The sequence below is a fragment of the Henckelia pumila genome, chromosome 4 (genome assembly GCF_033568475.1).
Source record: "Henckelia pumila isolate YLH828 chromosome 4, ASM3356847v2, whole genome shotgun sequence".
NCBI lineage: Eukaryota > Viridiplantae > Streptophyta > Magnoliopsida > Lamiales > Gesneriaceae > Henckelia > Henckelia pumila.
The window spans coordinates 24026685-24040244 of NC_133123.1; the positions used below are offsets into that span (position 1 = coordinate 24026685).

General features: G+C 35.5%; 2 protein-coding genes and 1 non-coding gene across 3 annotated transcripts; all 3 read left to right on the forward strand.

Moving 5' to 3' along the window:
* Nucleotides 1-216: 216 nt before the first annotated feature.
* On the forward strand, nucleotides 217-5149 carry LOC140860684 (uncharacterized). Its single transcript, XM_073263690.1, has 4 exons — nucleotides 217-224; nucleotides 1339-1555; nucleotides 4634-4823; nucleotides 4908-5149. The coding sequence occupies exons 1-4, from the start codon at nucleotides 217-219 to the stop codon at nucleotides 5147-5149; spliced, it is 657 nt and encodes a 218-aa protein (XP_073119791.1).
* A 1863-nt stretch (nucleotides 5150-7012) lies between these two features.
* Nucleotides 7013-7133, forward strand: LOC140869854 (U5 spliceosomal RNA). Its single transcript, XR_012146845.1, has one exon. It is a non-coding gene; the product is annotated as a U5 spliceosomal RNA (small nuclear RNA).
* Nucleotides 7134-9444: 2311 nt separating this feature from the next.
* On the forward strand, nucleotides 9445-13348 carry LOC140860685 (uncharacterized). Its single transcript, XM_073263692.1, has 4 exons — nucleotides 9445-11358; nucleotides 11439-11598; nucleotides 11764-11907; nucleotides 12615-13348. The coding sequence occupies exons 1-4, from the start codon at nucleotides 9445-9447 to the stop codon at nucleotides 13346-13348; spliced, it is 2952 nt and encodes a 983-aa protein (XP_073119793.1).
* Nucleotides 13349-13560: the final 212 nt, after the last annotated feature.

The following is a 13560-nucleotide window of genomic DNA, read 5'->3' on the forward strand; positions in this document are numbered from 1 at the left end:
CTAATTGTTCTCTCTCCAAATGTAGTATACATATCAAAACAAGTTCGTATATCTTTATCATTGTTTATCATAATTGTTTCCTTACTACCTGGAATAAATCCTTCCAAAATAAGAATCTCTCATACATCCCCATAGCCTTGACCTTTTGCGACAGAACATGAATCATCTATGAGTCGAAAAAAATTGTACCCACTTATATCTAGATTGTTTCATAAAATGGACAAGTATGTTTACACGCATCCTACAAGAAAGGATATCAAACTTCATCTCATGAAATTATGCTCGGAAAAATAAAAATTCAAAATAAATAAAAATGTGATTAACAATAAATCAATTTAATATTCTGTATCACAAAAGCTATTATGAATCTAAATTCTGAATCACAAGAATTATTTATAAATATGAACTAAATTATTTAAACCTAACAAATCATAACTACATAAAATTTATGAAGTATTTATCATATTTTTTGTTTTTGATTTTCCAAAATTCCAGAATTTATTCATAAACTTACACAAACCAATTTTCATTGGCAATAATCTTACATTTGCAGCTATTGAACGATGACATTACTGCCAGATGTAAATCCAGCCAGTTGATGACATGCATGAGGAGGTTGATAGATGAGGGTTTTTTTGCTCCTGAAGCCCGAACAGAGGAACAAATGAAAGTGGGAAAGAGGCGTGAATTTTGGGCTTTTGGAAGGGGAAGAGTTTATGTTTTTATTTTAAATTTTATTTAAATAAATTATAAATTATTCTTTTGCCCTTATTTTTAATGGTAAATGTAACGGAAACTTAACAGAAGAAAGGTTAATGTCAAAATCATAAACTACAAGAGACGTATCTGCCAAATGTGTGAAATATAGGGGAGGTCACTGCAAAAATCACTGCAAAACTCACCACATAAAGTGTTTTTTTTTAAATTAATTATAAAAAAACCCTATAATTAACCATTCAAATAATTGTTAAAACGATTCTTGTACATATTTCACCTTTTTGCTATCCGGCTATGTGAAAAGAAAAATTGTCAGTAGATTAAAGAAATGTGATAAAAATTAATCAATGAGATATTTATTATTTATTATTTATTATAGAGATATAGATAGAGATTCATTCAATAAAAAAGTAAAATTGAGTAACGAGGCTTCGAAAGACATATATAATCCGAGTGTAATGAACCGTATGGGTATGGTGGCTTGGCGTTTGACGGGGTTTTATGGGTTTCGATAATGCATTAGACGATTTCAATCTTGGAATATGCTGCGTATGCTTTCTTAAAGGTCTGCTCTACCTTGGTGTTGCATAGGAAATTTTAATGATCTCCTGTCTCATTCAGAAAAAGAGGCAGAATTGTCCATCCAACCAACCTTATCAACGGTTTTCGGGAATCAGTGAATGAGAGTGGATTGATAGAGTTGGGGATGAAGGGCCACTGGTTCACTTGGGAAAGGAGTCGGGGCACATATATGTTTGTTGAAGAAAGGCTAGACAGGGCAATGGACACTTGTGCGTGGTTGAACGCCTTTAGAATGGCTGAGGTCAGTAACTTGGAGGTAATCTCTTCAGATAACAGTATTATTTTCTTGAACATGGATTCTAAAGTTGCTAGCAGGAAAAGACGTTTTCTCTTTGAAAACGCTTGGCTACTTGAAAAATAATGTAAGGCAGTGGTGCAACATAGTTGGATGATCCGTGATGAGGGAGATATACAAAATCTAATAGCAGCCTGTGGTAATCATTTACAAAAATGGGGAGATAAAGTGAAATTTCGTTAAAAAAAGGCCATCTATCATTGTAGAGATCAACTTCATTTTTTGAAGAGTCTCCGATGTGTTTTGAATGATGATCGTATCGAGGACATCAAACGAAAACTCTCTTCGTTTTGGCCCAAGAAGAGATTTTTTGGAAACAACGAGCTAAAATCTTTTGGCTTTAAGCTGGTGATAATAATTCAAAACTTTTCCATTATTATTCTTCCTCGCGCAAAAGAAAAAATGTGATTATGGAACTCAAAGATCATCTCGGGAATTCTTGTTTCTGGGGACAAGGTATGGAGGAACTTATTTTGCATTATTTCCAAAACTTATATTCCTATAATGGTTAGGGATGGCAATTGCATAAAACCCGCCCCAAACCCGCCTAAACGGGTCCACAAGCGGGTTCGGGGCGGGTCCCAATTTTGGTCAAACCCGCCCCGGACCTGTCCCACCAAAGTATATATATATATAAATTTAAATTATACATGTATATATATAAATATAAAACACATATATATAATATTAATAATATATAATTATATTTTTATACTAAATAATTAATATATTATCCATAATTTGAGTGTATAATATTATTGATTTAAAATAAATTTATTTTATTATGATAGGTTTAATATAAAAATGTATCATTATAATATTTTTTGGCTAATGATTATTAATTAATTACAAATTAATATATTTTAACTTATGAGAATATTTTTTTTGTCTTAAATATGATTAATATATATATTTAAAATTAAATTTAATGATTTTTATTAATTTTTAAACTTTTAAAATTTTAAATTTAATAATTTTAAATTTATTTAATTTCTGGCGGGTCCAACGGATCTAACCCAGATTGGACCCGCCAGGTTCGCGGGGCAGGTTCAAAGGGAGGCGGGGCGGGTCTCGGGTTTAGCCAAACCCGCTCCAGACCTGCCCCGTTGCCATCCCTAATCCTTGTGCATTGAGCTTAATGCCACCAACACCTCCTGCTCTTCATAAGGGTGAGTAAGTAAGGGTGTCAATTTGGGTGGGTTCGCGTCGGGCTGATGAAAATAACTCTAAAAATTTCCTCAACCCAAACCCGAATCAACCCGAAAATTTCCAACTCGAACCCGAATCCGGCTAACCTGAACCCACCCGATTTTATTTTTTTATTTTTTAACAAAATAATTAAATAAAAATTCAAAACACACAATAATAATAATAATATTTAATTTAATCACATAATAACAAAATCTATGCTTATATATAATTTAAATTTGAACTTTTAGTTGTAGAAAATTTAAAGTATACCTATTACAAAAAATAAAAAAAAATTTAAAAAAATAAAAATTGTACAAAATAAACATTAAATGAAGAAAATCTATTATATCAATATATAGTAATTTTTTTTCAAACATACAACGTATAAAAATGTAGTAAATCTATCTTAATTTTATATAAAAATAATAATAATTTAAAGTTTTGGATCATTTCGGGTCAACCGAACCCAACCCGAACCCGATTAATTTTTCCGGGTAACTTTAGGGTCAACCCGATTCGACCCAAACCTAAAAATCCCCAACCTTAATCTGATATTTTTTGGGTTGAGTCGTGTCGGATTGACAGGTTGGATTTAGTTTTGACACCTCTACGAGTAAGCATGTGGTTTTGTTGATCATCTATCCGACTCAAAACTTGGGATATAATTTGATCATCATAGCAACCATTAGTAGGGATGACAACGGGGCGGGTCTAGGGTGGGTTTGGCTAAACCCGAGACCCGTCCCACCTTCCTTTGGCCTGCCCCGCGAACCTGGCGGGTCCAATCCGGGTTAGACCCGTTGGACCCGCCAAAAATTAAATAAATTTGAAATTATTAAATTTAAAATTTTAAAAGTTTAAAAATTAATAAAAATCATTAAATTTAATTTCAAATATATATTAATCATATTTAAGACAAAAAAATATTCTCATAAGTTAAAATATATTAATTTGTAATTAATTAATAATCATTAGCCAAAAAACATTATAATTATACATTTTAATATTAAACCTATCATAATAAAATAAATTCATTTTAATCCAATAATATTATACACTCAAATTATGGATAATATATTAATTATTTAGTATAAAAATATAATTATATATTATTAATATTATATATATGTATTTTATATTTATATATATACATGTATATTTTAAATTTATATATATATATATATATATATATATCTATATATATATATATATATACTTTGGCGGGACGGGTCCGGGGCGGGTTTGACCAAACCCGGGACCCGCCCCGAACCCGCTTGTGGACCCGTTTAGGCAGGTCTATACCCGCCCTTCCGAGGCAGGTTTGATGCGGGGTCGGGTTTAGACCCGACCCATTGCCATCCCTAATAAGGATAAATCGCCTGGTCCAGATGGCATGAACCCCGGGTTTTATCAATATTTTTGGGATATCACGGGGCCTTAGCCCATATGTCACAGCCGCATGCTTGGACTTCTTAAACCAGGGCTATCTGCCAGACGGTATCAATGACACTTCTATTGTTCTAATTCCAAAGAAAAACCGTCCGGAATATCTATCTGATCTCTGCCCCATTTTCTTATGCAATGTTATTTACAATATTGTGGCTAAGGTGATTGCTAATCAACTTAAGGGAGTGCTCAACTCGATCATCTCTCATTCCCAAAGTGTTTTTATTCCAAGAAAACATAATAATGACAATGTTCTCATAGCTTTCGTAATAGGCCATTATCTAAAGTGAAAATCTCAAGGCAAGAGAGATGTGGCACCCTTAAACTAGATATGTCTAAGGCATTCGATTGTGTTGAATGGCCTTTCTTAAGGCATATGCTTCTTTGTTTGGGCTTTCATAGTCAGTGGGTGGCATGAAGTGTGTCTCATCTGTGCGTTATACGGTGATACATAATGGTCATGAGATTGGACCGATCATCCCACAACGTGGTCTTCGTCAAGGGGATCCACTCTCTCATTATCTTTTCTTGATCTGTATTGAAGGGATTTCATCTCTTTTACAGGCAGAAACGAGGCGAGGTAGCATTCATGGTATTCAAGTGGCTTGAAATGCCCCAGAAATTTCGCATCTTTTCTTTGCTGACGATAGTTACTTATTCTTCCGAGCAACATCAGAGGAATGTGCCAATGTCAAACACTGTCTCAGGATTTACGAGATGGCTTCGGGGCATACGATAAACTATGCTAAATCTTCTATTTCTTTCAGTCCAAATCTGCCTAATGAACAGAAACACTTAATGTGTGAAACGCTTGGGGTGAGATACACTACAGATCATGAGGATTATCTGGGACTCCCGTCGGTGGTAGGCCGTAACAAGTCAGAAATATTTGCATTATTGAAGGAGAAAACCTGGTAGCGTATGAATGGGTGGAAAAATAAATGGTTGTCCCAAGCGGGTAAGGAGATTCTTCTCAAGGCAGTAGTTCAAGCTTTGCCGGCCCACTTATGTGATGAGCGTGTTTCTTCTTTCCCAAATGCTTTGTTCTGAGCTAGAACGCATGATGAACTCCTTCTGGTGGGGAAAAATCGGGCAAAGCAGAGAAAGGATGAAATGGCTAATTTGGGATAAACTAACAAAGCATAAGGCAGAAGGTAGATTGGGTTTTCGCAAGATCCATGATTATAATTTGGCTCCTTTATCGAAAAAAAGCTGGAAGCTTGTCACTGAACAAAACTCTTTAATGGCTCAAATCTTTCGAGCTCATTACTATCCTTCTTCAAATTTCTTGGAAGCTAAGATTGGGTCCAATCCAAGCTATGTGTGGCGGATTTTATTAGCTACACAAGATCTCATTCGTCGTGGAGCTATACGTCGTATCGGTTCTGGAAATCAGACTCTTATTTGGGACACTCCGTGGTTACCTGACTCAAGCAACCCTTATATTGTTTCTGCCTGTCCTTCAGAGCTACAGCAAAAAACAGTTTTCTCATTGCGGACGTCACAACTAGGAGGCTGGGATATGGATATTTTGAATGATATTTTCGAGGAGCGCGATAAGTTACTAATCCAATATACTCCTTTGAGCAGACATATTATTGAAGATAGGTGGAATTGGGGGATCGATAGTAAAGGATTTTATACTGTGAAAAGTGGCTATAAATTGTCTTTCTTTCAAGGAACAGATTCTGATATCAATGAGATAAATTGGCTTCTAGTTTGGAGACTCAAGATTCCACCTAAAGTCCGCAACTTTATTTGGAGAATGTTATCTCGGTGTTTACCAACAAGGATGGCTTTGAGGGGTAGGAGAATTGATACTCAAGAATGGTGTCCTCTTTGTAATCATGATCCCAAAACAGATATCCATGTGCTTGTCCTATGCCTTTTTGCCCGTAATGTTTGGTGCCTCACTTCTATTGAAAGCATTGTTAGTGCAACAACTTCTTTCAGAGATTGGTGGACTTCTTTAACCATAAATCATTCACCTTCTGACATTGAAAGTGCAGCCATGATTTTGTGGAACATTTGGAATGCTAGGAATGACGTGTTCTGGAACGGGATTACAAAATCAACAGCTCTTGTCTTTCATTCTGCAGTAGAAATTCATAATCAATGGTTGTTAGCTAATCAAGGTAATGATACCTCATCATCTACAACTTTTCAGCAAATCAAATCAGCTTGGAATAAACCGCCAATCAACTTTGTAAAATGCAACGTAGATGATGATGTCTTCAAGGATCCTCCTCGTATAGGATATGGGTGTATAATTTGCGATTCCTCTAAAGTTGTCATCAAAGCTATTTGCGGATGTTTTCCTGGAAATTTCCCATCGATAATGGCTAAAGCAATGGGTGTTCGTGATGCTCTCAGTTGGTTAAAGGAGCTAAATATTTCCAATGTAATCGTCGAATTGGAAGCGCTCTTAGTGGTTAATGTTTTTCACTCTTCGCGATAGATGTTTCTAGCTTGGGCATGTTAGTGGAAGATTTTAGATTCCTAGCGTCGGAACTACTCTCTTGTTCATTATCTTTTGTTTATAGATCAGCGAATCAGGCAGCTCATAGACTAGCAAGGTCGGCTGGTTCTTTGTCTGACTGTGATAGACGGGTTCTTAACATGTCATCCAATGTACATTTTCCCCTTTGAATGTTTTATGGTATTTGCCTTCGAAAATATATGGCCTTATCCCATTGCATTTTCCCACACGAAGAAACTTGCACGATAAGAGAAGAACGCTACCACATAAATTGCAGATGTTAAAACAACCTAAAATCATGCAGCTGCGCAGTGAGCACAAAACAAACTATTCTTTCGCCTTTTACTAAAAAATGTGTGTGCTCGCTGCATTTAAGCAAGATACACTTGTTTTTGGGGAGGGCCTTATCTTTTGTGGTTGGGTCCAACAATTAAGTTCAAAATTTAAGGGTTATGTTGGGGTTGGGTCCAACAATTAAGAGGGTGTTTGACTGAGCTCTATTTTGTAGAGCTTATAAGCTCTTCAAATATGTTTGGTAAATAATTTTCCAAAGGTCACATTTATTTTTTTAGAAAAGATCTTTTTTGATATTTTACTTTTCTATATTATTTTTATATATTTTATTAAATACCCACCATGCCCCTAACCATCATTTTTCATAATTTTTCAATTTTTTTAAAATTAAAATATAAAATAGTTTTATTTTTTAATATATGTTTAAAATTTATGATAAAATTATAAAACAATTTATATATATATAACTATTTACATTACTTTCATAATATTATACTTTTTATTGGTAATTTGGACAATAAAAAGATATTATAATACTAAACACATCAACATCTTTAAGTTGTTAAAAATAAGTTCATCCAAACACTTTAACATCTTATTTTTAAAATAAGATCTGACTGTTTATAAGCTCTTAAAATAGTTTTTAAGCTCTAGGAGCTTATAAGCTGTTTTTAATAAGTTTAGCTAAACACCCTCTACATTCAAAATTTAAAGGTTATGTTGGGGTGCAATAATTGTCCTTGCTGGTATAACAATCGAACCATGACACTTGGACTGTTGTGCGGTTTAAAAGATTTGATTTACACAATTACCACCAGTTAGCGCTCGGTCCTACAATTGGTATCAGAATCAAGGCCATGAGTTTCAATTCCCATTGATTGCTAGGTGTGCAATTATTGGGAGTGAGATTGTTGGGGTGCAATAGTTGTCCCTGCTGGTATAGCAATCGAACCATGATGTTTGGACTGCTGTGCGGTTTAAAAGATTTGAGTTGCACCATTACCACCGACTATAGATTTTGGTAAAGCGGCAAGCGCTCGATCCTACAAGTTATTTTAGATTTGGTTATTGCTGATTGATGATATGAAATGAAATATTTGATTAATATTAAATAAATATGAATAAATTATCAAAGTTCGTGTGATGACTATTGAACTACAAACAAACTAATTAATATCGATTAAAGTTTGTCTATGAAATGGAACTATACAAACAAATTGGGTAGTGTTGGAAATTATTTCTAAAAAGTGATTATGAGTTTTTTTTTCCCACAAAATTTTGATATTAAAATTTGACTCGGAAACCAAAATCAAATACATTTTGTTGGAAAATTTAGTTTTGGTATTTACAAAAGAAAGCCAAACTCTTTGAGCAACCAAAAAAGAGCTAAACTGATATTCGGAAAAGATAACATCACTATCAACGACCACTTGACTAAGGACTGCAGTTTACTTTGATAAACTGGATCGATAAACTGAAAACACATGAACGACTGCGCTCAACTGGCTAAGGGATGCAAATCAGTTTACCTTGCTAAACTGAATCCATCAGTTTACCCTTGCCAAACTGATTGCTTCAGTTGTCCACAATAGTTTTCTACCGTGCTATTTTCGGATAAGATCATCCGTACTCTGACATCTCTGCAGAAGGTAGTGCCGCGATACTAAGGGAATGTCGGCTCCAGAAATCGTTGATGATAGTGACAAATCCAACGGGAATAATTCAAATCTTATCTGAAGGACAATTTGAACTTATGACTGTTGGCAATCCAAAGGGTATAAATAGATATCTTGATCAACATCAGAAGCAACGGATGTTCCAAAAACTCTGCCATTCTTGCAAGAATACAAAAGGCTTATTACGCTCAAGATTTGATCAAGGAACTCGAAGCACAGACGTTCAAAGCATTATACAGATCATTGAAGGGTCAATTTTTGTGCTAAGGATTTCGAGTTGTATTCTTCCGTTTATACAATCAGTCTAGGACTGAAACTAAAGTGTTATACTAGGAGTTCTTGTTTAGGCAGTGTATAAGTCCTAAACTGGATTGGGTTTGTGTAAATTACTTGTATAAATCAAAGTCTTCTAGTGATATCCTTCCGAGGTGGAAGAAGGGGTGACGTAGGAGTATTTGAAATCTCCGAACATCCATAAACAACTACTTGTGTCATTTTCAGTTTACTCACCATTTACCACACACCCTAAACTGATATTCACTCAGTGTTTTAAATCTGCAGCTTGACATACTTCCGCACATATTTTGTTTGCCAAACTGCATCCGACACTAAGATAATCCTTGAACTCATTCATTAAACCGATCGAGTTCAATATTTTATTCTAAACTCTTTGAAAGTATATTCACCCCCCTCTAGACTTTCAACCGATCCTAACAAGTGGTATCAGAGAGGTTATTATCTTACTCTTAAAGCACTGAACCAAAATGACTTCATTCAGCAAAATTCCTATGTTCTCAAAAGAAGACTTTGATGACTGGAAGATTCGTATGCAAGCACACCTATCAGCACTAGACGATGACATGTGGTTTGTCATCACTGATGGACCTATTGCGATCACCAAGATCAGTACTGCTATAGCTCTTTCTGGAGGTGGTCCACAGTACGTTGAGAAACCAAGAATCGAATGGACTGCTGAAGACAAAAAGAAGACAAATCTTGATAATGTGGCTAAAGATATCTTGTATAAAACGCTTGACAAGAACACCTTTAGCAAAATCAAGACATGCAAAATCGAGAAAGAAATTTGGGAGAAGTTGATTCAACTCTGTGAAGAAAATGAACAGATGAAAGTAAACAAACTGTCTGTCGCCACACAAAAATTTGACAACATCAGAATGAAACCAGGTGAATCAATGACAGAATTTGATGAGAGAGTAAGCATCATTGTTATTGAGCTTAATGGATTGGGAAAAACATATCCCAACAGGGAAGTTATTCTCAAGGTAATTCGAGGTCTTTCCAAAGAATGGGATGTGAAGACAATGGCCATGAGAGAATCAAAGGACTTGAACAAACTAGAGTTGTATGATCTGTTTGCAGATTTAAAGGCCTATGAATTTGAGTTGCAGACTCGAGAAGAAGATCAGTCTACCTCACAATTAACCAAGGCCTTGACTGCAGTAAAAATAGAGTCACCAGCTAAATCAGAAAAATCAGCAGAACAACTGAGCAGTGATGCCATGTCTTTGTTGGTGAAGAAATTCGGCAAATTCATCAGAAGAAACCAAGATGGATCCCACAGAAGAAATTTCCAAAATAAAGAAGCAATTGAAGAACCAAGAAGTTGTTTCAACTGTGGGAAAACAGGACATTTCATTGTTGATTGTCCCAAACCAAAGAACTTTGACAAAAGGAAAAGTTCAAGGAATGACAGACACACCTCGAGACAGAAACATGAAGCATTGGTTGCAAAAGATAGCAAAACCAAGTGGGCAGAAACAGATAGTGATTCAGAGGGATCAAATTGCTCCTCCAGTTCCAGTGACGATGAAGAAGAGGTCAAGTGTCTTATGGCAAATGATCGCGAGCTTCCATCCACTAGTGAACATGTATTTGATTTCAGCTCTGAGAAATTTACCAGAGAGGAACTGATCAAATCTCTTCATGATATGAAAAATGAGTATCATCAACTGTCCTTAGCATTCGATGAAGTCAGAGCAAAGCAAAAGGATCTGCAAGATACCTCAACTGAACCCTCCTGGGAACAATCAGTTGAGATAAACTGTCTTGAAACAGAGATTGTTGTGCTCCGAACTGAGAATGAACAACTCAAGATTGATATCATGAATCTTACAACAGAAAAACATAACATGGATGAATTAGTAAGATCATGGAATAAATCTTCGAGCCTGTTGACAGAAATGAATGATTCACAAAGACCTCTCCATGACAAAACTGGTCTTGGATATAGTAAGACGGTGGAAACTGGTGAATCAAGTACTCTACCAAAACTGAACATGTGCAAAGGCAAATACATAAACTTTGTACTAGCAGTTAGGGAAAATGAAAATGAAAAACCTATCCTGATGACTTGGCAGCAAATAGAGCAGATGAACAGAAAAAAATTTGGTATCGGCTTCAATCCTCATGAAACTAAGGTAGAAACTGCTAAAAGTCCTGAACGGACTAATGCATATCAACCTAATTCTATAAGAGGAAATAGAAGTCAATATCATAATCAACGTCCAGTTCAAAAGCGATATAGAAACTTCAAGGATACTGAAAAAGGCAAACAACATATGGTTTCACAAGCACATCACACTCCACCATCTAGAGCATCTAACTTAGTACGCACCTATAGGAACACAGAAACTGGTAAACTGGTTAAAGTATTCCAGGTTTGGGTTCCTAAAGGATTAATACCTCGTGGACCCAAATAGATGTGGGTACCAAAATTTATTCAACCTTGTGAATGCAGGTAGCAGTTACCAAAGAAAAGGAGGATGAATCATGGTACTTAGACAGTGGCTGTTCAAGACACATGACTGAAAATGATAAACTACTGTCTGAACTCGTTAAATACCATGGTCCCACTATCACTTTTGGTGACAACTCAAAGGGTAAAACCGTGGTTAAGGGTAAGATTATCCACGACAACATTATCATTCAAGATGTTCTATTGGTTGAAAATCTGAAATATAATTTAATCAGCATTAGTCAAATGTGTGACTATGAGCATTCTGTTGAATTTCAAAAGCTAAACTGCATTGTTAAAAATGCCTCTGGTAACATTATTTTGACAGGAAACAGATATGAAAACACATATAAAGTATGCTGGAACATTCAGTCGAGCAAACCAGTTTGCCTCGTAGCTTCCAATTCTAAGCGCAACTGGATTTTGCACAAGCGACTGAATCACCTTAACTTCAAAACTATTGCCAGTCTGAGTAAGCTCGAGCTAGTAACAGGCCTGCCTAAAATTGATTTTTTCAAAGAAAAGTTTGCTCAGCTTGTCAATTTGGGAAGCAAGTTAGGTCATCTTTTAAAAACAAGGGTTATAACTCATCTTTTCGATGCTTGGAACTATTGCACATGGACTTATTTGGTCCAATTCCAGTAACAAGTTTAGGGGGAATGAGGTATACTCTTGTCATCATTGATGACTACTCACGTTTTACCTGGGTCATTTTCTTAAAATCAAAAGAGCAAACTGCTTCTCAACTTATCAAGATTTTTAAAAGACTTTTTAACAAAAAATCAAGTAAGATTGACAGAATCAGAAGTGACAGAGCAACTGAATTTGTCAATCAAACTTTATCTTCTTTTTTAGAGCATTATGGAATCAAACATGAATTCTCAGCATCTAGAACACCACAACAAAATGGTGTTGGAGAAAGGAGAAATCGTACTCTTAAAGAAGCTGTGAGAACCATGTTAGCTGACTCTAAAGTTTCTCAAAGATTTTGGGCAGAAGCTGTGAACACTGCTTGCTACACTCAGAACAGATCACTGATATGCAAGAAATTTTTTAAAACCCCATATGAGATCTGGAATGACAGACAACCTCATGTATCATACTTCAAAATTTTTGGGAGTAAATGCTACATCCACAACAATGGTAAAAGTCATCTGACTGCATTTGATGCAAAGTCAGATGAGGGTATATTTCTGGGATACTCCTCAATTAGCAAAGCATATAGAGTCTTCAACAAAATAACTCTAAATGTTGAAGAATCAATTCATGTTATATTTGATGAAGATTTAACTACTGATATTGCAACTAACACTCATCAGCTCTCAGATCTATTTCAGGAAATACAATTAGACAATGATGGTCAGGATGAAAGTGAAGACGAAGGTTCACCACCTATAAGAACACTTCAATCTCCTGAACCTGAACTAGTGGACTCAGTAGTTGAGGATCGTAACATTGATCAACCAATTGATATTCATCAAACCCACACAGTTGAGAATATTGAAGAACAACATCATGAGACTCGAGATCACCACACTCATTTTGAAGGCACGGAGCTTGATCAAGACAACATGACTAATCAAGATCTGGAGGCACAAGTGATCAGTGGAAATCAGTCTAATACTAGACTTAAATGGTCCAAAAAGCATCCACTCAGCTTGGTGATAGGTAATCCTATAGCACCACTAAGGACTCGAGGACAAATGATTAAAGAACTTCTTCATGCAGCCTTTATATCCCAAGTAGAGCCAAAGAAAATTGAGGATTCATTGGCTGACAGCTGTTGGATAGAGGCAATGCAAGAAGAATTAAATCAGTTTACTAGAAACGCAGTCTGGGATCTTGTCCCTAGACCAACACATCAATCAGTTATTGGCACTCGATGGGTCTTCAGAAACAAGCTTAATGAATAAGGAACTGTAGTTAGAAATAAGGCAAGATTAGTAGCTCAAGGATACAGACAAGAAGAAGAAATTGACTATGATGAAACTTATGCACCAATAGTTAGACTGGAAGCCATTAGAATATTTCTTGCGTATGCCTCCTTCAAAAATTTCAAAGTTTATCAAATGGGCGTTAAAAGTGCTTTCTTGAATGGAAAACTTTAAGAAGAAGTATTTGTTGA

What these genes read in the sequence shown, in the direction of transcription:
- LOC140860685 (XM_073263692.1), top strand. Translation starts at nt 9,445, where the DNA reads ATGACTTCATTCAGCAAAATTCCTATGTTCTCAAAAGAAGACTTTGAT. An exon ending in AACTGGTTAAAGTATTCCAG is followed by an intron (nt 11,359 to 11,438) that starts GTTTGGGTTCCT and finishes TTGTGAATGCAG; the next exon opens with GTAGCAGTTACCAAAGAAAA. An exon ending in CAAAACTATTGCCAGTCTGA is followed by an intron (nt 11,908 to 12,614) that starts GTAAGCTCGAGC and finishes ATGCAAAGTCAG; the next exon opens with ATGAGGGTATATTTCTGGGA.
- LOC140860684 (XM_073263690.1), top strand. An exon ending in CTGAGGTCAGTAACTTGGAG is followed by an intron (nt 1,556 to 4,633) that starts GTAATCTCTTCA and finishes GGGCTTTCATAG; the next exon opens with TCAGTGGGTGGCATGAAGTG. An exon ending in GAGGCGAGGTAGCATTCATG is followed by an intron (nt 4,824 to 4,907) that starts GTATTCAAGTGG and finishes GAGCAACATCAG; the next exon opens with AGGAATGTGCCAATGTCAAA.